The 24403-nt window shown below is 35.4% G+C and overlaps 1 protein-coding gene across 5 annotated transcripts in view; it reads right to left on the bottom strand.

The window, feature by feature from the left end:
- LOC117408684 (E3 ubiquitin-protein ligase NEDD4-like) overlaps positions 1–24403 on the bottom strand; it is a 150670-nt gene that overhangs the window by 87343 nt on the left and 38924 nt on the right. For all 5 annotated transcript variants that reach the window (XM_058995485.1, XM_058995493.1, XM_058995509.1 and 2 more), the window contains exons 3-5: positions 10249–10330; positions 6328–6366; positions 2608–2661 (exon numbers count right to left, since the gene is read on the bottom strand). In XM_058995485.1, the coding sequence (XP_058851468.1) occupies positions 2608–2661; positions 6328–6366; positions 10249–10330 (175 nt within the window). The remainder of the gene's footprint in view (positions 1–2607; positions 2662–6327; positions 6367–10248; positions 10331–24403) is intronic.

Below are 24403 nucleotides of genomic sequence, written 5' to 3'. Positions count from 1 at the left end.
ATCAAGGCAAACATAAGACAAGCTGTTATTCATTTTGCTTCCAAACCTAATTAAAAATGTGAAGTACATAACTCAAATGCGATTTCATATCTCTGTTCCTGACCTGCATTATTATTCCAAGTAAAACTGAACACAACAATGCTAATTAAATAACTATATTCACATTTCACATGCAATACTAATACAAATTGAAATTAGCTCTGCCCACGAGGAAACTGTGTTACACTGATGACAAGCCAAAATGTATACTCTGAAGATTGACTTTGCAATATATGATTCTAAAACCATTTTAAAATTATGATTATTATTTAAATAACTCATTGTTTAAAGCTTTGTGAATATGGCACTGTGTTAAACCTCAAATGTAGAAACGTATTGGTCTGTATTTTACATTTCTCAGAAGGGGATATAGAATAAGCTGTTTTGGTGTTGCTTATCGACTGCACAAATTCAAGGACGAATCCAGGAACACACACACAAGCTGTTTGTATGGTTTACACCAGGCTTCTGCAGCAAGTTGCACAGATTGTTTCTGACCAATAACACAATCTGTAATTATACAGTGAGAACTGATGTTATTAGCAGCTGGTTAGACACCAATCATTTTACAAATGGAAGGGTTGCAGAGTATTTTTTTGTTTTTAAATAACGTGTTGGAAACACTTACATTCTATAAGTGGCATGTTTGTGGTCATGTACCAAGGCGTTCATCAGTATGGACATCCAAAGACCACAAACTAGGATAATTTTGTTTTAGCTAAATTAGCAGCTGAGCTAGCCAGTTAGCATACTGTGTTAGATTTTCCTTGCAAAATAAAATGGAGCGAGGTGATGACAAGCTAACATCGTATGGTGTGTCAGAAAGAAATAATAACGAAACAATGCAGTTACTTCATTTAATTAGGATTGTTTAAAATACAAGAAAAGCTCAGAGTTATGTGAGAAATCAAAACAAAGAACAGCACACTGAGTAATGCAAGTGCTGCACTTGAATATGTTGTTTTGTAATGTTGGCTATATTTATTAGACAAGAATGTGCACCTGTCCTAAGTAGTAATGTATAGGTGAAGATGGCTTGTGTACTTCTGAGTAAGTATATTCATTTAAACTGGATTTTCCAGATGATTTAGCAACTGTGGAATTTCTTTGCTATATGTGTTAATTAACATCACTTCAGTATTTCCTTTAATATATATGTTTGGTTAAAAGTAACAATGATAAAACAAAATGTGATTGAATCTAAACTTAAATGTAATACATGAACTATATTGAGACATTTTAACTATCAAAAACTTTGGCAGTTATTAATACAGACTAATAACACTTTTAGAGATATTGTTTTCATAACATTGGTTTAGATTATAAAAACAGATGCCACTGTGTTTGTCTTTTGGGCAGTGTTATAGTCTGTTATATTTATTTTGCCTGGTTCTCCGTCTCATTCATAAATTTAATTTTAAAAAAGAGGCATGTTTAATAAGAATTTAGAAGGTACAATAGAAGCATTGCAAGAGCATTTCCCTGTAATGAATTGACTAAAAGGAGTTTATCCATGGTGACCCCATCTTATTCATTGATGACACATCTGATGCTTTTTTCTCCAGTCACAACTTGAAGTGAGTACTGTTGTGTTCTGAAGGCCATTACTGTACAAAGGCTATCTAGAGACATTCCAGTCTAAGGTGGGTGGGAGAGATAAGAATTGTTTCTATAATAAAATTGCATGTGGACCAGTTTAACCCATTCTGCTTTTATAATAATGAAATTCTCTCATTAACTTGGACAACATTGTTAAAACAAACACATCGTTGCTTAGTTACAACACCACTCAAGTTTGCTTTTTCCCACGATACAATACAATTATTATATTTTACAGTGTTTAACCTTCCACTATACATTTTACTGTTTAATAAAAAAGAATTGCAGTTCAGAAATAAAAATATCATAATAAATACACATGAGTTTAAATATATGTGACAGGGTAGTAATGAATAAACTCCATTCTTTAAACATAAAATTATATATTCACTTAAATTACTGATTTTGAATATCATTAGTAGAATTTTAAGAAGAGGACAGAAATTTAAACATGCCTTAAAGACCAGCTCTGAATTATTCACACAACTTGGCTTTGGTTTTAGCAGTGTCCAACATTTGTGAAAAAGTTTTCTTCGTGGGTAACTTGCTTAATATATGTACAGTATTGTTAACTAGCGCATAATAAACTGCTAAAACAGTTTTGTTATTAAAATGCAATTACTAATAAATAAATAAAACATTGCTAAAACCCATGCCCATTACTCCCTATTAAATCACTATCAATTGTTTGCTTTATTTTTAGTGAAAGAAAAGCAAAGATTGAGCAAAAAACATTACCAAATACTACTGACGTGTTTTTCCTTCAGAAAATTACTGTACGTAATGTTCTCAGTAAAACATAATATCCTTGTAATTCATTAAATAATACTTTTGGCAGTTCTTGTATAACCCTCCTGTTTGTACTTCACGTTACTTGAGGACATTGCCTGTGATCTTGATACAGTGATTAAAAACCCAGAGCCAACTCCATATATAGTTTTAAGTTCACTTTTATAAGTAAATACTCACCAATCTGTTCTCATCAAACACTTCAAATAGAAGCCTATGGTTTTGTGGGTTTACCTGCAAAAGATTGAGAAAAATGTTACTGCAAAGATACAAGCCTTTTCCACCCTTTCCAGCCACTGGCCTTGGCTAAATTCAATTCTTACTCCTCATGAATTACTTTAGATATCTGCAAACCACACAATGGTGCTTTAAGGTAATGGATAATGGTATTATATCATCTATGCACAATCTCTGTGTGAAGTCGTTAAATGAATGCTTTAGCAAAGATATTACAGCAGCAAATCAAACACATTAGACAAGAATGAAAAGTTAATTACGGCCATACAGTAGGTAATCATAACTAAAGGTAATAAACTATAAATATAGTTAACCTCCAGCTCTACGCACTCTTTTTCCCAGAAAGTTAACTTTGTTGAGTACCCACGTGTTATATTCTGAAAACCATTGTCACTGTAGGTTACAACTACAGTACCTGCAGCTGTAAATGGTTAACATGTATATTGCTAGGAAGCAAAACAGAAGATGTACTTTTAAGTTTCTACAGAATAACACACAATGTGCACATCAATGTAACGTGGGACTGCTTTTCCAGAGAACATGGGTTTTTTATGGTTTTTGTTTTTGGGTGGGTCAAGCAAGGCGTTCCTTTGTCTCTTCTGGAAGAGTGGTAGTCTTGGTCACTCCATCACCCTCTACCTAACCCAGAAGCTCATTTCTGCTCTAATGGCCATCAGCTGGAAGACCAGAAGAGGAAAGTTCTATTCAATGTGACATGAGTTGCCATGGTGCTAGCCCATAACCCTTCCGTTATTCCTTTAGAAAGCCTCTGCTAGAAGCAAAACAGAGCTCTTTCGCTATAGAAAAAAATAATACACTCCAAGATAAAGAAAAAGGAAAAAGATAAAGGGAAAAGATTACCATCTTTTTTTGTTTTTTAATTATAATAATGTAATGTTTAGAATTTGCTATGTTACATTCTTAAAACTATAGTATTATAACCTTGTAAGCCTATGTGCACTTGTATGTCATATATCACTGTACTTCAGTACCATCTAAAATACTTTTCTTTTACTAAAGGCTTGTCCTATTGGTCTCTTCAATTTGAAATAGTACAGCATATCACTGCTGTGTAAAGATATTGCCTCTATAATAATACAACACTAGACTGCTCACCGACTACAAAGAAATAGATGCCTTGTACATTTTTCTTGAAGCCCTTCATACGGGCCATGTGTTATTTTTTTTTTTAATATTGACTTTCCCATTTCACACAGATAAAAATAATTTTCAAACTTGGGTCTGCCTCAATTAATACACATTGAGAAAGGGTTGGAGAGTTGGAGCCAGTTGGACTAAGCTCTCTGCCAAGTAATTTCAGCTTCAACTTGTTCTGTTTTTTTTATTCAGAGGATGGTGTGCTTGATCAGTTTTTTTAAGACTTGGCTTGTGTTTCAACTCAACTCACTTTGAAGTGCATGTTTAGTTAAAGCCTGCCACCCCATGTTTGAGATCTAACTTCTCAGCCCAGGGTTTTGACAGTTGAGACTTAACGAGACGAAGTACATTTAATGTACAGTACCTTCAGAGCATGCAAATCAATGAATGGGAAAGGCAATTTAGGAGCACATTTAACTAGAGTGAAAATAAACAAAACTGTATTTCACAGAGAGCCAAACCTTAACTTCCTAAATTATTTCAACAGGGCTCCTGACCCTTGTGGACAAATAAAGAAATCAGCAAACATCATATATGTTTCACAATTATCACAATTATATTTGAACAGAACATGAAGAAAAAAAACGGCTGAAGCTAAGAAGTAGAAACATGGTATCTTGCACAAAATTTAAATTACCCCAACGGACATGCAAGACGCAATAATACAGTAAAGACTGAACAGCTGCATCATGGCTGCCAGTTTGTATATAATTCCAATCATATTTTTATCCCTGAAAAAATATTATTATTATTATTATTATTATTATTATTATTATTATTATTATTATTATTATTAAAGTATGTTTTAATGGGGATACGTCTTTAATCATGCAGCAATGCTTTGTGAACAAAGACAAACTGACCATAATGAGGCCGGTCCGGTGCCAGTACTGTAAATGCCCCGAGAAACAGAATACTTATTTGCCACAAAATCTCTATTCCCATTAAGATAAAACATTGTTTAACATGTTTTTTTTAAATGGCTCGGTGTATTTTGAATAGGACTTCAAGATTTGTTCTTTCCTTTTATACTTTTCCAGGAGGAAACAGGTTCAGTTTTCTAATACTTCCAAGTTTTTCTTTTTTTTTTTTTTACATTTAAATTCTGATCTGTTGTTGTTGCTTCCAGAGATTCCAACTCCTATGATGTTTGAAGAAACTGACGCTGCGTGTACATGTAATACAAACTGACAAAATCTAACTGATATTTTTTGTTGAAAATATTAGTTAAAATGCATGTAATTATAGGTGTCCCTGAGGAGACTTGCTTAAGCTTACTTTTGTAACCTAAAAGCTGGCCACGAACAAATGATATATTATATTCAACAGTTTGAGGTGTACGAAAGGTCTGGAATATCCACAAAATTTGGTTTGTCTTTGAAATTCACATTTGGCCTCTTAAACAAAGTGATCTATGGCAGGTTGTTATTTAAGGTGTGCTAACCAAGGTTTTAAAATCAACTCTTATTAACACTTGCATTTATTTGGTTGGACCACCTTTTTATTGAACAAAATCTAATCACTACCTAATCACTTCAAGTGTTGTAGTTCAAGCTCACTGCAATGGGCCAGCTGCTATCCGACCATGGGTCATATAGCACAGGTTACCAGGATGCAGCTGTTTATCTATAGTGTTGCATTAAAACATGCATATCCTACATTGTACGTGAAAAAAAGTGCATAACCAAAAGACTCTCGAGACAAAAAAACAGGAATACTGTACATTAATAAAGATCATGAGTGCATTTTTGAATACTGGTCAGCACTCCAACAAGTTTCATAAACACCACAGGGGGCTTGAGAAGTGCTTCTGGTTGAAGTTCATGACACAGCAAAGCACATTATTTACTAAGCAATGAAAACCTTGCAGATTGAGCTACTCATATTTATTTAACACAATGCGCTCGTCAAACAAGTATTGTTCTCTGTATCATAAAAAAATAATAGATTTACTTTATTGATTAACACAATGGGCCAGAAGGATTAACAAATATTGTTCATCCAAATTATCATTAGAAAAATGTTATTCAGAAAACACACTGAACAAATCAAACCAGAAAAAAACAACTCATATGTTTCATTAAGGGGCTTGAAAGTCATATTAAGCTGTTTAGTAATATAGCAGATATTATATATTATTAGTTTATATATATATATATATATATATATATATATATATATATATATATATATATATATATATATATATATATTATTAGTTTATATATATATATATATATATATATATATATATATATATATATATATATATTGTAGCTTATGAATTACAATGTATTCTAATAACAATTTGAAGTACAAGGATTTGTATTTGCTTTGATTGTTTCTTATCTACTGCCCTAACTATCTCAGAAATCTCCAAAATAAATGATGTAATTTTAGATTATATGATTAGTTGCACACAAGTAGCTATTTTAAAAACAGAAGCATTTAGCAGGCTGCCCGAATCAACACTCATATCTGTGGCATGAAATCATGAGTACTCACTCGAAAATAGAATTCTTCATTCCACTTTGGATTCAGAGACTGCAATAAAATGAAAGAAAAATGTTCATTTTACATTCATGTAAAAAGAAAAAGACACTAGAGATGAAATTAGTGTTTTTGTTAACAAAAATGTGACTTTCACATTTTAGCCATCCATGTTTGTGTGTCTGTACTGTTGTGCAGCAGTGTTGGGGTGTGGTTTCAAATGAATAAGAATGACTTTGGAGGAAAAAAAGGTAATCGGCACAGATCTATTTATCTTGTTTCTGAGCAACAGAGAATCACGTGAATCAGTGGCAAGTGCTCAGTGGTGCCGAGACTACCCTTCACACACCCCTGTACTGCTACATTACAGTACTGCATTATGTTCCAAAGAACTTTGATAAAGACGTTTGCACAACTAAAAAGGTGAAAGTGTAAAGACTTCCTTATACAGTACTGTACACCAGCCCCCTGTAGGATACTATACAGTATGTACTGTATAAAGTACCATAGATATGGCATCCTAGGTTTACTTTTACAGAGGACATTTAAAAGCTGTTCAACCCAAATGATTTTTACATAACTTTAATCTGGGATGGGTTCCAACTCAGCTCCCCAAAGTAAAATGCAATGCTATTCACAAGCCAACAGTAGAACATTAGTCAGCACTAATTCCATTTTATACTGCACTTTAGAAGTTAAAAAGAAATGCTGTACTGTACAAAAGGTGTTGATTCCTGTTGATTTTAAAATCAGCAAAACTTGTGATAAAAAAAAACAAGAACAAGAAAACGGTATTGTACTGTATAAACTGTGCACTACTCCGGTAATATTCAAAACCATTACAATGAGTATATATATATATATATACATATATATATATATATATATAGACACACACACACACGGTATAAGAAAAAAGTAATGTAGGTACATAAAACTGAATAATTGATACAAAAAATCTGTTATAATCAGGACATTTCATACCATCAGTCCTTCTTCAGCTGTATGGAAAAAGCAGTGCTGTACATATATATGTTTGAAAGGAGGATGCAGTGTACAAAAATTAAAAATGAAAAAAATGTCTGTGTGTCTGTATGGTATTTGCTGTATAAAAATGTACAGTTGCATTCCTACATATAATGCAGTATACTATTTTTTTAGAGGGGCATGTAAAAGGTTAATGGATGTTGAATGATGACTGCTTGGGTGTTAATGTATTTACAGGCAGTACATTGTGGTCTATTGCATGGAGGTTCTCCAGAAGGATGATTCTCACTGTGACCTACATATTCTCTTAGATTCTTGTATCTTCTATCGGATATCAGTGGGGGATTCTTGAAAATAAGCACTGTAGACTGTCTTGCTGTAAACATTTAAAGTTTCTTTGCACGATTTTCTGTATTTCTTTGTTGGTAGGGTGATGAACCAGAGGAATTCTGTCATCTGCGTGTTGTTTAGATTCAGTGATGATCTCGTATATTATATATATATATAAATGTGTGTATATATATATATATATATATATATATATATATATATATATATATATATATATATATATATATAAAGGGGCATTTTAAGCACAATTTAACAAGGGAAAGTATACAGATATAACGGAAATTATCTTTTCAAGATATAAAAGGTGCTTCAGAAGAGTATGAGTGTTACTTAAAGAGAACAGGAGATCGGATGGAGGACGAAAACCTCCAAAAATGTATTTGTTAACGCAAAGCCAATGAACATGGCTGATTTGGAAAAAGGCCAAGAGATGGTTAATAAAAGCAAAAGTATACTAAAGACAGATTTACTTTCATAGAAAAAAGGTGTTAACAGTACATAATGAAACACCAGCAACACATAAGGGAAACCCTCACAGATACTGTGTGTGTGACTAAACCTCCTGTGTACTCCTGGTTAAGAAATAGAATATGACTATGAATTGAGGGAAGGTAGCCCAGACTTCTCAAAGTACCGAGATGAAACAGGCTTAGCAAGGATGCTTCTGTCAAAGATTGTACATTGATGTCACTATCCATATACAAATAAATCAAGGACATCGCTGGAAATAGAATGCAATTTTACTGCACCATATGCAACACTAAAATGTTTGGTTTACTGGTTATTAAATGGAGCACTGTTTAATTTATTGTTTTTTTGCATTTTAATTAATGAAGCAGCACTGTTTAATACTTTGCTTTTAAATTTGAATTAATACAATTCATTTGTAAAAGCCAATGCAGCGGGAACTATTGTCTACGTATGGTTTTGGAAAGAAATGTTCAGTAAAGCAAAGATGATATGTTCTTGAACTTGTTTGGGTACTTGATAAGATAAAATAAAATAACGGTAGTTTAATACAGATGTGATGTGCAATGTATAACTTGATTTTACTCTCTGTTAATTATTACTTTTTAACTTCGGAAAAACGAATAGTTTCTAGCAGTTTAACTAAAAATTAAAAACAACACTGTAAAATTATTAATGGAATAAAATATTGCAAACAAGGGTTATATCGAAACTATACCTGTGTATCTTTCTTTATATATCGGTGTTGAGAATGTTGGAAAAAAAAATTGTAAAAAAAAGTATTTTAAACACAAAAAGGTGTTTTCCTAAAATTGAAGTCTCAAAAAGGGGGGAGCAACTTTTACACCAGTGCGACCTATAAAATTATTTTTACAGGAAAACCTTTTATCTGTTCCTAAACACTAAAGAAAAACAGATTTGAACCATCTACTGTATTACATATTCTGTCCAAGAGTCAATATTCCCCCGAAGTACATGAATATATAACTGCCACAGGACATGACAGGCTGTCAGAATAAGCTGTGCGGACAGGGAGAATGATGCTGATGCTTTATCAGAAATGTCACTGGACTTGGAAATGTACATCGGAACTTTTAGATGTCCCTAAGATGCGATTAATGCAGTTAAGCCTCAAAAGCACAGTACAGGAATGAAGGCGTTAGTAAAAGCTACAGCTACAAACACTGTAAATGCTAAGTTATTAAACATTCACTCAACCCTTACTGTAAGTCAAGTAGACGGGTAGATATACTGTAGAGATTGCACAAGAAAGTGGATGAACCGTCAGTAAAGGTGTTTAGCCAAAAACAATATGCTTGATTTAAAAAAATAAAAATAAAAAAAATCCTGTATGTAAACTAGAATAGACATGAAAGCAGTTCATGACATAAAATAGCACTATGTGAGGTATGTTAGAAGTGTGTATAAGTCATTTAAGGTAACACAAGTTCTGACTCCTGGGAATAACTGTACTGAAGTACTACTTTCCTGGAAAAGCCATGATGAAAACACAGATAACCTGCAGCTTTATGCCAGTAAAGTATAATTGTAAAGAGGGATTTAGACATAAAGATGCATTCACAAAGTTGGAAGAGATACTGGGGTAGTGCAGCAACATCTGCACCTACAGTTGAGAAGGCATAACCTGAGTGGCACTAGTCCAAGTCAGGATTCGTAAATAAATGCTGGGTGACAATGACACAGCTCTAAAGAATCTCTTTTGGACATGTAATAAGGGCATGATGACAGTTCGAACTATTTGGGAATACAGACTGGCAGGAATCCACCTCTATTGTATAGTAATAATTCCAAGGTCACACCGTGTGACCTTTAACCCTACCTTGTACTTCCTGCTTTCAAAACTGGTTGAAACAACACACTCATTATTGTTAAATTATTCACCATCATTCAAGAAATGGATAACTGACATGGTTATATGACATGGTTTTATAACATGGTTAGTTAAAGGGTTGAAATGGATAAGGGCGTCTGCTAAGAAATAAATAATAATAATGACGTACTGTTGGGTGATTTGGAAATAATAATTCCTCCATGCAGGTATTGACAAGAAAAGTGATTATCTGAAAGGACCGTACTCACACAACACAAATGTAGGTTTTTTGTTCTTACCTTTTTTATCTTTTTTGTCTGGATTAAGGCAAGTTCTCGGTTTTCATCTGCTACATATAAGGACAGTTTCACGTAGGGGTCACTGCAAAACAGAAATAAAACCAAAAAGGAGACTGCATCAGTAACAAGAACAAAAACAGAAAGATATACCTAGTGACTGTAGCTAACAAAATAATTCCATGACGTTTCTGCACTACAGAAGTCTAAAATGTATAATTTTAAGAAGTCTATGCTTTAGCAAACATGTTGTTTTATTTTGAAACATTACATATGGAACTACACTGGGTTATTGAATGATCTGACTGTCCCCACCCCTTCAGTGCCACATTTACTGTTATTAAACAACTAGCTGCTTACTCTAATAACTGGCATGATTTGCCGCCAGTAAAATGCTTAAGCCCAAAGACACTCTTGATGTGAAACTGCCCAGGAAGTGCAAGTGTAACAGAAGGCAAGCAAACAGATAACTTTCTTTTTCTTGTGTAGTACCAGGTGTAATGTTTATAAAAATACATGTTTGTGATAGCATGTTTCTTTAGAAACTGCACACAAGACTTACACAGTGAATGGAATTGACAATTAATATTAATGACAACAGTCTCTTGGCAAACCAATTTCTATGGTCTCTCGATACAAAGCAAGCAGTCGCCTGGTTCGAGTCAGACCCTGGCTGGCACATGCAGTTGCATTGCTAAACCTAGAAGTTCATATTTCATTTGACATTGAAGGTTAACCCTAATTTGAGTCATAGGAGGGAATTTATAAACGCGTAACAGCACAATGTAAATTAAGTAACTGCGTACCTGGAAGACTGTACAAAAACACAATCTGTCAATTTAAAAATACAGTACGGTTTGGAGAGGCATGGATCTATCCAAGCAAGATACAATGTCATGGGGATGGATAAAAAGCCTTTCGAATGAAACTTTTTAATTGTTGTTACAAGAGTGTGTACTCCTGGTTTAATAAAAAAAAAAAAAAAAAAAAGATAAGTGCACTCAAAGAAAAGTTACATTACATGAATTACAATCTAACGTTGCCAGGAGGAGACCACAACGTTTTATGGCTCTGGATTCAAGACTAAAACAATATCACTTCCAAATCTATAGTATCACCTGTGCAATTAAGAAGAAGTAACCTGGCTTCTGAAGCAGTACACACTAGAGATGCAGACAATGCTACAGTGAAATCTGCAGAACATTGGTATAATAGAACAGTAAATAACCCACATAGTACTGACTAAGTAGCTTTAACCAAATCGTAAGGTGCATGATTATAATGCTTTTTCAATATACACATTCAAGAGGAATTCACAGTGCTCAGTGTATCTTAAATGTCACTGTAGCCCTTGATCCAAAACCAGCCACATACTGTATTCCCACAGGAACAACATCCCAAAGCACTTGCATACAGAGGGTTGTTGACATCACTGCTGCAATTTACCAATTCACAGAGATTTCCCAGTGTTATTCTGGCTCCCTGCCTGACAGCAATATGCTGCAAATGACTGTTTGGATGTCAAAACAATCCAATTTTCGCATTACGCAGATGTTCAATATGAGTGAATGTACGGTTACATTTGAACTCTTTGCTGTTAAATGCTGACATGTCAATGTAAGATTTCCCTGGATTATGGATTGTGACAAACTGAATGCTGTTTTTTTTCTTGATACAAGACATAGATGGGGACCTTTTTCCAATTCCATACAATAGTATACTGCCACAGTAACATTATAATTCTGTTAATAAATAGTACTGTCTAAAATCGATTTCTCATACAGTACCTCGTACCATACAAAAAAGCTTCTTTAAAACTAAAAATAAAGCTAGCTAGATCGAAAAATCCTGCCTGTCACTCAATACTACTTGGTTTCAATGCATTCTGCATGCAATTCCTACATGTTTATATACAACATAGGATATGATAAACCAGTCAAAAGGGCCTATTTTCACTTTCACTATGGTGAGTAATTACATTTTGAAAACATAGGGCCTGCTTCTGATGTCAGCAATTTTATGTACGCTTTTGGGGAGATGGGGAGGAGGGGGGGGAGGAGAGGAGGAGGGGGGGAGGGGGCAGGGGAGAATAGATTTGTTGTAAGAATTAAGCAGCTGGACCAGTATCAAGCTTCCGCTCTTTCTATCTTTTATCTGTTCAGACAAAAAAAAGCTTGTTAGCTATCCTGACTCATTTTTGTTACTAGGAAAGCGAGAATACTTTTCCCATCCCCCAATTCCATAATTCACAAATAAACTGTACAATATGCCAAACGTACCACCTTATTAGTTTGTCTTAAACAACTGGAGTGTTAGTTATATCTTAGCAGTTGGTATTTATGATGACAATTAAAATCTGTCACAAATAAGTATGGGGGAAAATGTCCATACCACTGCCAGTGGGTGTGTACACTGAAACTTAAACCTGATGTTTTGTTAAATGCTGCTCAAGGAAAAGTATTATACCAAAAATAAAAATTCAGTCTGTATTGTAAACTGTCAATACAAACAGATAATGTGTGGCATCGATGTCATTCATACAGGTTAGACTCCAATACTTTCAAGAATAAAACACTGTGGGGTAAACACCACATTTAGAATGCAGACGTATTTGATTGTAAGTACAGCATAAAGAAACACTGCAATGTTATATATCTAGTTTACAGGGGTGTACTGTCAGCTCAGATGCTTATTTACAAGATACATCATGATAATTGGTAAAAACAGACAATTGGGTTACCATATATAACAAATTCCAAGAAACGAATTTAAAGTACACATTCTACAGAAATGGCAATCTACATTATTTATTGATTTATTTGACAGACTCCTTTATCCAAGGCGACTTACAGTTGTTACAGGGCAGTACAGCAAAATTCATATTTAAGTAATTTACAGTAAGTGCAAATGATACTACTAAAATACAATATGAAATAGGATGCAACAAGTTAGCATTACAACAAGTTATATCTACAATGACATATTAGTTGTGCAATAGATAGGATAGTGCCTCAGCTGAGGATACAGTAACGTGGTGTGTTGGTCAGGTGAACACAGTGCAAGTGGAAGTAGATCAAGAGATCTACAAGTGCAGTCTAAACAGGTGGGTCTTGAGGTGCCGGCATAAGGAAGTGAGAGACGGTAGCTGGTTCCACCACAGAGGGGCTAGGGAAAAGAAGGAGAGGGCACAGGAAGGAGAGTGAGGGAAGGCATGACCAGTCGGCCTGTAGAGGAGGCGCTGAGAGGGCGAGAGGGGGAGAGGGGGTGTAGGGAGACACAAGGGATTGGAGGTAGGAGGGGGTAGTGTGGTGAAGACAGCGGTAGGCCAGAACAAGGGTCTTGAATGCAAGCAGAGATAGGTAGCCAGTGGATGGTGCAAAGCAGAGGGGTAGCATGAGAATAGCGTGGTTGGGTGAATTAACAACCCATTTCACAATCTTTTAAAAGATGTCAATTTATTTCAACTCGTAATTACCAGTTTGTAAATATAAAATATATTGACGTTGACTTAAGTCAAACTGCACTTTGAATTACGATATAAAATGTATTATTTTGTACTGTGGTCAGAAGCAATGAACTTTATGTTCATTTCAGGATGATTTTCTTGATGTGGTAACGGAAGGTGACTAATGTTGACTAATGTTCAATTGTTTTCAGTTGATTTTACAATTTTTCAAATGCCCATTTCTGTACTACAACAGCAGAACATGCTATAAAATGTAATGAATACTTTCTCAAAGATTTGATTGATGATCTCTTTTTTTTTTTTTTTGTTTAGCAGAGTGGCAGTAGCATCGCAAAACCATCCCAGAGACTTACATGGAAAAATAGAAGCTAAAATATGAAATATGTACTAAATATGAGCTGCACAAAATATCAGTCACATTTTGGGGACTTTTCATGAACCCCCAATTTTTTTTTGTTTTGTTTTTTTTAACAGGTGCATTGACAAAAAGAATCCTCTAGAACTTCTCACCCAAGTGGATTTTTAGAAAGCATTGCCATCTTTTATAAAATACAACAATGTGACAACTCAAGAACGAATTAAAGGCTAGCTTCCAATTTGGAATCCAGTGCAACCAAAGCCATCCTCTATCAGCAATACTGCTTTATGCTAATTTGCACTTGACTGACTGCTGCAGAACAGCTTGTTTCCTCTGTTGGTCTGTGGCTGCCTTCTCCAGTACGGATGAAGCACTATGTTGTCTGTCAGAGATGTCTGGAGCACTTTGCTTACAGGACAATTAAGAGTCTCTCTGCTCTGGCATGTCAGCTCAAATCTGAACAACTCATGTTCTACTACTACTCCATAGGGGATGTTTAGGATAAAAATCAACACTTGCTACAAATCTGTGGTCTAGGGCTTTCAGGGATCTAAAGCAGTGGAAACAACTTCAAACTGAAAGAATCTATAGCAGGATCTAGAACCTTTTTTAGATGCATGGTCAATAAAGTGTTCCTGATTTCCCCCTCTACCAACAGATAACATTGGTTAGCCGCTAAAATACATTGACTGAGATGCTCACTAATTCATTTTCAGATCCATTCCCAATCGGTTAGCTTAGACTTAACATGAACACTTGACAGAATTTCAGTGCTGGTACGTAAGGTTTTAAATAAAGTAAAACAAGATTATAGGAGCTGGCAATACATACTCACATACTGAATACTTTAAAAGACAATACTGTGTGTCTTTCTGGGTCGCTTACCAAAGCACTGTTTATCAGTATAAAGCAAATGAACAACTGTCACCTGTTGCACAATTAACAGATTTTAATGATTTTTCAAAGAAAATGAATATATTACTCTGAAAAGCGATTGATTTATTATTATTTATTTCTTAGCAGACGCCCTTATCCAGGGTGACTTACAATTGTTACAAGATATCACATTATTTCACATTATACAGATATCACATTATTTTTTTCCATATAATTACCGATTTATACAGTTGGGTTTTTACTGGAACAATCTAGGTAAAAACTACCTTGCTCAAGGTCACAGCAGCAGTGTCCCCCACCTGGGATTGGACCCACGACCCTCCGGTCAAAAGTCCAGAGCCCTAACCACTACTCCACACTGCTGCCCTTAATTTATTAGGGTATTTGGTGCGCTCCTCAAAAATAAACACAGAAAGGACCCTACGTATAGATAACTTGAGTCACTGCCTAACAAGATAAACTCTAAAAGATTAAAACTGTAGAGGGCTAGATAAACTTAATCTTTTACTCGTCATATGCCTGGGCAACAACATGCTCTCTATGAAAAGCAAAGTGTTCCTGCTGACCCCCTGATCAGTGTTACCATCAAATACACACTGGTTTGGGATCCGTGAACTGGAGAGTCTGGCTTGAGGCAGACATGTTTTGCGTCAATGACCAACTTTAGCAGCACCATTGATTTATGTAATTCCAAAAGAACCAGCTTAAACAATAATTGAATTGTTCATGGGGTTTTTGAGGCAAACTAAGTTTTGTTACTACCCATGTGTTTGTGGTGAATGGTGAAATGTACAGCTCAACATTAAAGTGTCTCCACTGGTTCTATGCAACAAAATGACGAGCAGCGACAACCTCATGTGTAACATTCTTGCATGACGTGCTGTACAGGTTTCTCCACGCCAGATGGTTCAGGTTCTTGGTGGCAATAACATACACAATTATCGAATTACATACCATGCTGGGACTCTGAAAGGTGGCACCCTATAAATAAGACATACCTTCACCATTAACCAGTAAACACTGTACTGTGCTTAGTCCAAAATCTCCCCAAGAATTTCCACTCTTGAAAAAGTAGCTGGTATGCTAACGACTAACCTGTATGCTTTTCTTCTAGACAAGTTACAGAGTGAATGAATACCATACAAAAAAAGCTTGTTGACTTTAACAAAGAAGATTTAATGACAACACAGTTAGGTTTTTCAATAGGCTATATCAGGAAAGGCTTGACCTAATATTAAGATTAGTAAAATTCCAAACAGTATCCAAACGGTATTCCAAAAATACACTTTTATAAAACTGCTTTCTAATCTTAGTGGGTTTTAATGTAACTTTAAATTTGCTGCTTTTGTATTGTGTATATTATTTATTTAAATGTTATTTAAATGGTCTGATTGTGGCAGTTGTATGTGTGACATGCTATACAAATATATTGTGGTTTGTTCTTTTTTTCTGCTATGTACTGTACAGTGCTTTGTGATACTTTTGTATAAAAAGCACAATATAAATGCAATCAATCAATCAATCAATAAATAAATAAATAAATAAATAAATAAATAAATAAATAAATGTGAGAGTACTGCTACCACTGCATTCATATTCATATTGTGGATACAATGGATCAGTGTTAATGGAATGCATGATTTCAGTCAAATTAGCTTTTATAGCTGTATTTGGAGACTGGAGATTTATAATGCTGCAACAGCCTGTCTACTTAAAACAAACAGCGCCTCTGTGTTAATTACTTTAACAACAGAGTTGAATCATGCTATTAAAATTATAGCTTGCAATTATTCAGCACTAATTAAAAGAATCTGCTTAATGTAAACAACCTCAAAAAGCCTCTATAATTTAGTTGACAGAGAAACCCTGCTTAAGCTGTCAATTGACAACACTGTTTAAGCTGATCAGCAGTCGCACTTCTTTAAAAGATACCTGACTTCAAATGTCATTTAAAAAAAAAAAAAAAATCTGAATAAATCCCCTTACATTGTCTTTGATGTTTGCAATTGGTATTTTTTTTAATGCAAACACTCAAATATAGAGTCATTTACATAACGGGTAATGGCATTGCCACTAATACTTTTTCAAGTTATTTATTTACCTCTGTCTGAAATAATAATCTGAGTCCACTGAAAGAGTTCACGTTTTGAGAGCAGGGCTCGAGTGTCTCTGTGAAGCAGTGTTTTTAGAATTGGTGTTGTTATTGGTGTTGTCTTTTCCGTTATTCAGTCTTGAACAAAGAAGACTACGCCGTGATCTGAGTCAAGCATTCAAAATCCTAAAAGATATAGACAATGTCGACCCAGGGGACTTTTTTGACCTGAAAAAAGAAACAAGGACCAGGGCTCACAAATGGAGATTAGATGAAGGGGCATTCAGAACAGAAAATAGGAGGCACTTTTTTACACAGAGAATTCTGAGGGTCTGTAAACAACTCCCCAGTAATGTTGTTGAAGCTGACACCCTGGGATCTTCAGGGATCAATAAGCTACTAACAACCAAACGAGCAAGATGGGCTGAATCGCCTCCTCTCGTTTGTAAACTTTGTTATGTTCTTATGTTCTTATGTAAGGTGCTTTTGCTTGAGTTCAGAAACTTGTGTTTCTAGCCATAGTCTTTATTGTAGGAAGCACCATTGCCAACCATTTCAAGTTGACAGTTTCATTTCAGACCAACATTGTTTCAGGGTCAGTTATGGCTAGATTTGTTTCCAAAGTAGAGAAATAGGCTAGCCGAGGTGGTGTTAAGCTCCCTCTCAAGGTATGCCAACTTTAAATAGTCTCGAATTAGGATGGGTGCACTTACTCTACCCAAAAAAATCTGTACTAAAAGTGGAAAGTGTGAACAAGGTACAGCCCGTGATTCAGGTGTGGATAAAGTTTGAGTCATTGCAACAAGAACTATTCAGAATGGTTGCAAACACCATTAAAGGTAAACTGTTTTATTAATCACACTCATAGGCACACAAACACAGAGAGAGAAAGAGAGAGAGAGAGAGAGAGAGAGAGAGAGAGAGAGAGAGAGAGAGAGAGAATAATAGATGGGCTTCAGTGAGTTACAGGAAAATAATTTCATTGAGGGTTTCTGACGTCATAAATTACGAGACCGAATCCGGAGATGGAATTGCTTTCCTGTAACTCACTGAATTTTTTATAATACATGGATACCCTTGTGATGCTAATATTAAAGAAGACGAGGTTCAGCAGTACAGTTTGTTTTTTTTAAATGTATGTTTCAGTACTGTACAGACGTTCTATGTCATTATCCGTTTCTTTGAGATACGAATGTACCAGCTTTACATTTTGTTGATCACTAATGAACATTTCTTAGTGTGGGTGTTGTCGAGTGATTGAAAACAAGACATTTTGTGTTTGAATTGAAAGTGATGGTCTCAAGGAGTCGAATGGGTCAAAGTTCAAGTATATTTTCCTCTAGAGGAATTACCACTTGACGTCACTACTGTGGTATTATTATGCCTTTTTTTTTTAGAATGGCTCAGGATGCAAATAGCAAATATAGCCTTCATCCATGTACATATATATAACAAGTGTGATGGGGGGGGGGGGGGTTAGAGAGAGAGAGAGAGAGAGAGAGAGAGAGAGAGAGAGATCCAGTTTCTTGCATGTGCAAAGACCAGATTTATGGCGCACACAAAGTATTAATATTAAATAGTTTCTTTATTGCAAAGCTGGACCCCCTTGTGTTTTTATAGCCTACGGATGGCAGTGTGTTTCAGTTCAATTACACATAGGCCCATTATTGCACATTACAGAAATGTATTTAATCTGTACGGTGAATAGGCTTGGAAATGCACTTCTTCGGGTGAGGAAGATACTCTGTATTAACCAAACAAGTACAACAATTACATATGCACATGCACAAGTCTATTACATTAATATGCAACAGCAGGAAAAACTTACCTGCTCAATCCTACTGGCTCAAACCACCTGGACAGCAACAATTCAGTAAAATAAAAGAAGGCCGTTAGAAAATAGCCTCCATTTGTTTTTGGGTCATATCTTGATGACGGGCAAACCTCTAATGCTAGGGCAAAATGCGTTTGTCCGATTTTGATGAATAAACTTGCCGCAAATGGGAGCAAACTGCCTTTGCCCTGAAACATAATTAATATGCTTTGCCACGTCTTTACCGTCTGTGCCAGTGTTGGTGGTTGGCGTAACTTTTTCGGGGTGTGGCTTCATTACATGTTAACTTTGAGAGATTTTGATGACAGTGCAGACAGGGGTGACTGCATTTCAAACTAGCCAGGAAAGGGGAGGTTTATTTGAAAATCAAGCGCTGTCGATCCCATTACCAAAAGGGAACAGCAAGTGGTGACGGAGCGAGTGACAGAGAAAACACACATTCTTCAAACAATGATCTATGTTTTTATATATACAAAAATACATGATATGGAATACATTACTTTACACAGGTATGAAGTATGGGCTTAATATTATTTAAGGAAACAGCTTTTGATAGTCAACATTAAAATATGTGAAGCCAGCAGGATCATTTTATAATTTTATTTCTTAGCAGACGCCCTTATCCAGGGCGACTTACAAGATATCACATTATTTTTACATACAATTACTCATTTATACAGTTGGGTTTTTACTGGAGCAATCTAGGTAAAGTACCTTGCTCAAGGGTACAACAGCAGTGTCCCCACTGGGAACTGAACCCATGATCCTCCGGTCAAGAGTCCAGAGCCCTAACCACTACTCCACACTGCTGTCTGGATAGTGTCACTTTGGAGGCGTACTAAAAGCTGTATTGGAAAAAGACATAATTCATCATTTCATCCTTTCAATTGAAGTATTGGGTTAGTAAATTACTGAATTGTCATAAAGACAGCAGTGTATGCAATTGGATGTACTGGATTAGCAAATATCTGCATGTATAATGATTTCTAGATGCATCAATTATTGATCAGCTGTCCTTGGTGAATCAATGCATTAAATGAGAGCCCAGTTTGAAGTTTCCCGTTGCCAGTTTGCATTAAAACATTGATTATGTAGGTATATGTTTATAGTAATGTTAGTACGGTAGGTAACGTCAGTGTTGCTAATAGATAAACTTTTTGGCCACGTTGGGCAAGTCACACCAGTTTAGGGCTGTGTTCAAAGGATCGAACATAAACTGTTTGACAGTATATGAATACTATAAATCACACATTAAATGCAAAATTGGATCTTTTGATTTGTATAATGCATAAAATCCGCTACCAAATCGTTATATGTAGCAACTCTATATGGTGCCGCTGCCGTGTATGGAGCAGGGTATAGTATCCAAAGCACTGGGGTTGTAGTGTTTCAGTAAAATAGGTAATGAATATCTAGTGTACAAAACAGTGTAAGAGAAGTGCTATGGTAGAATATGTTTGAAACATACAAAATATACAATAACAAATTTATTTTATATGTTGAAAATATATGGTGCACCATATATTTTCATTAATCTGTAATCCATATAAAACAAATATATGGATTACAGACTAAAATGTATTTTAAATATATCCCACATATTTTAAATATATAAAAAGGGGCCAATTTCTATATATGAAAAGTATAAGGATCATACTTTTCTACCATATATTAAAAATATATGTTTGCTCCATAAGGGCGGTCTGCAATGGAATAGCCTGGACTGGAACCGGCGACGTCCAGGCTATAGGGCGCATCCTGCTCTCCACACGGAGCGCCTTTACTGGATGCGCCACTTGGGAGCCCGTAGTATTAATATTTTAAGTAGTAATAAAATGTGACTGATAACCTGCTTGGAATGGTGACTGAAATAAAGCTTTGTTTTGCCTAAGTCCGCTGCTTACTGTATGTATCGCAAACATCTTTAATTATGTGTAAATAAACAATGCGTATTTTTATTAATTATAAAAACATTATTACTGTTCTAGATAACGTATTTTTAAACTACATGTGAATGTTTTATTCAATTTATATGGATTACCTGTAAAATAGGATTTTCAATCAAATATAAACAAGTAGCTATGGTGACATCACCAGTAAATTATGCAAATTTGAACTCGGCTCTCGCCAAGATAAGCACCAACTAAGACGTAGCTTTACAGTAAACTAATGTGATCCATCTGTGTCTCCATCCATTTGCGTTTCCTTCCACATGATGACGTAGATATCCTTCTGCCTGGTGTTGATGGCTGAAGTGTAATGCTGGCTCCAGGGATCAGCTTATTTTGCCTCCCTAGCGCATCAGCACACTCTACGGTTGTGATGCTGGCTCCGGGGATCAATCACAGTGCGGTCTCCCCAGCGCATCAGCGTGACAACCGTCTGGATTGAGCTAAGTAGGGTACATCTCTGGGGTCTTCAAGTGGGCACCTTCCATCCTCTGCGTTTCGTCGACTAGCCCATGACACCTCAAGTGGGTTCAACCAGAATCTTTCCGTCTCAACCACAGCCAGTTGCTGCTCCTCTCTGCTGCTTCAGATATACTGTACATAGAAATAACCAGGCTGTGAAAAACGACACATTCATATCCTATCTTTGTTTTTGATCCCATGATATGAAGAAGTGTTTAACCTTTCGGTTTTCACCTTCTGGTTTATACTGTAGCCTATCACTACTTGTGACTTGTTATTCATGATATGTACTGTTAACAATGAATTTTACAAACACAGGTGTACACAAAGCACTTTACTATTATACAGGTACAGTAAATGAAAAAAAAAATTAAATAAAATTCTGGTTAAGCTCCAATAAGGGCGTTTGTATTTTACACTGGGAAGAAGTCTTAAAAAAGAGGCTGCCATTTGCTTTTGGACACACTCTGTATTATAACATTTGGATTTCTTATGAGGAAAAAGTTGCAAAACAACTGGAAATGTATTATTATTATAATTGAAGTAACTGATTTAACATCGCAGCTCTATTTTTAGGACAGCTCTGATACTTTGTTTTGCCACTACACCCCGGCTTCACAAACTTTAGTGCTGATCTAAAATAAAAATCTAAAATATTGCTATTCAAAATCACAGTAAAGGCAAACGCTAGGGCAGTCGTTTGCTTAATGGGAATGTCCATTGCTCCTGATTTGCTAGCAGCTTTTGATTCCCACTTTTCCTTCATTGGTCAGCGGAAGCCAGCGCCCAGCTCAAACTCCCTTCAAAACCACAACATGAAGGGGATGACGCAATCCAGCACAACTTTTATAATAATAATAATAATCACATGCACTGAATGTAAACGGTTAGGCTACAGAATATTAACACAATTATGTTTTAATTTAATAGATAATGCATACCAGTATTTTTCCAAAAACAATTTGTATGTTTATTTTCTTTGAGTCACAAATGCAATTTTTTTTTATAGCTGTGGATCTCTAATGGAGCTTGCACCAATGAACATTTCTGTTCTGTCCATGGGCTGCATAATATCAGTAGGTATAGTTTGTATCACATGGAAATTCTGTCATATAACGGTCATACGTCCAGAAAGCAGTCACCCCTGATAAGGTGAATATCAGATTGTATTGTACAGTGTGCTATACAATATGTTATACCAGATATCACAGTTACGTGCCCATATTATTAACTGTATTTGTTTTCTGCGGTCCCCCCCCCCTCTTTACACACACAGTAATGTCTATTTAAACACTTTTGAAGTGTTAATGCTTTGATCAAAACCCTCTGAAAACCCAAGTGAGTCCCATCATTTATACAACAATGAATTGCAAGCACAATTTCACACTGGCACTCCTACCCGGGTATTCACAATTGATGCTGTGACGTCCAAGCTGGTATCTACAGTAATATAGAAGCCTGCTAGAGTTGGAAGCTGATTGGCTGATGGCATAGGTGCCAACTAGTAAAACAATCAACCATGTCAAATGTTGTGTTATTCATGATATGTACTGTTAACAATGAATTTTACAAACACAGGTGTACACATATGCGCAGAACACTACAAAATATAAAGGATTTGGAGTGTGCCCAATACGAATAATATATCTGTAACAGATATTGTCTTTTTTTCTGTATAATGAATACGTTTTTGCTAGTATCAGCATATTTAAATGTCAGCTGCCAATGAAATTAACTCTGCATCTTTAGCTTCATATATTAAGGCACTGCACAGTTATTTTTAAAGCTGCAATAAGCTATTTTAACTTTGAAAAATGGCAGGTATCTTAGTTTGAGCTCTTCGCAGGGCTGTTTACTACTGTAGCACTATGTGGTCTTATTAAATAATAATAATAATAATAATAATAATAATAATAATACATTAGTGCTGGGGCAAATATCTGAATATTCAAACTAATATTTTTTGACATGTATTCGGATACACAATTCAGATGTTCCTATTCGCTACAAATGACAAAACTACCTTGCACTTATTTACCACCTCGCCAAAAGTTGCGCTACAGTTTCAAACATGGCAAATGAAAAACAGCTCCATGTGATAGGCGAGATTAATTAAAAATATATATATAACACAGGATCAACACCACAGCTCTCTTGAGCCTCTACTTAAAAGTTTTAGACAGCAAAAAGTATACAAATCAGATTATGCACATGCAAGCATAGTGCTCTCTATGGAAAGCTATCTGGGTCAAAAAAGCATTGTGCTGCTTTAGCACAAATGAGAATCTCATAACAGAAAAAAGGCAAGCACATCATTCTGAAATGCCTCACTTAAACAGTGCACAACTAGCTGTAAATCTTGTGTAGTGATTTTTATATAGATTGTATATATTATATATATTTTTTGTTGCAACTTTGTTATGTGGAATGTAATAAAGAACCAAAATAGTGAGTCTTTTTCCCCTTCATTTTACAACGCCATTTCCACGTTTGTTTTATTTTAAGTGTTTTAAGTTACATTTCAGTTTTTGTTTGGTTTCGTTCAGATACAGTAAGGCACAAGTAAACCTCATGTTATTATTTTATGAAAACATGTCTATGGCCACTGTTTACTGTGAAGAAACGGCAATGGCAAGGAAAGAAAAAACCTCCCACCATTCACATGCACGTTTATATAGGCTCCTGCTTATTCCTCATTGGCTGGTATTTACAGTGACTAATTTACATAACCTCACACGCACAGTAAGCCCGCTGGTGGTGGAGCACACATAGAATTGGCAGCAGAGCCATTCACAAAACACAGGCAGTACAACTCATTCACATATAACAGTAAAATAATAGACCTACTCACAGAAACAATTATCCCATTCCCCCCTCAAGTTCAACACCAAACACACAAATTCCCAGTCTTTGGTTGCGTTTGACCCGACTCTACAATATATTAATACATTTGCAGTGTTCGCTGTTTACAGTAATAATATACTTTATGTTTTTTAAATGTAGTAGTCACCAATAGTTTTTATCATTTTCTCCCCAATTTGGAATAGCCAATTATTTTTAGGCTCAGCTCACCGCTACCACCACCGCGCTGACTCGGGAG

The sequence above is a fragment of the Acipenser ruthenus genome, chromosome 2 (genome assembly GCF_902713425.1).
Source record: "Acipenser ruthenus chromosome 2, fAciRut3.2 maternal haplotype, whole genome shotgun sequence".
NCBI lineage: Eukaryota > Metazoa > Chordata > Actinopteri > Acipenseriformes > Acipenseridae > Acipenser > Acipenser ruthenus.
The sequence above is the reverse complement of the archived record's forward strand: the minus strand, read 5'-3'. Positions and strand labels throughout refer to the sequence as shown.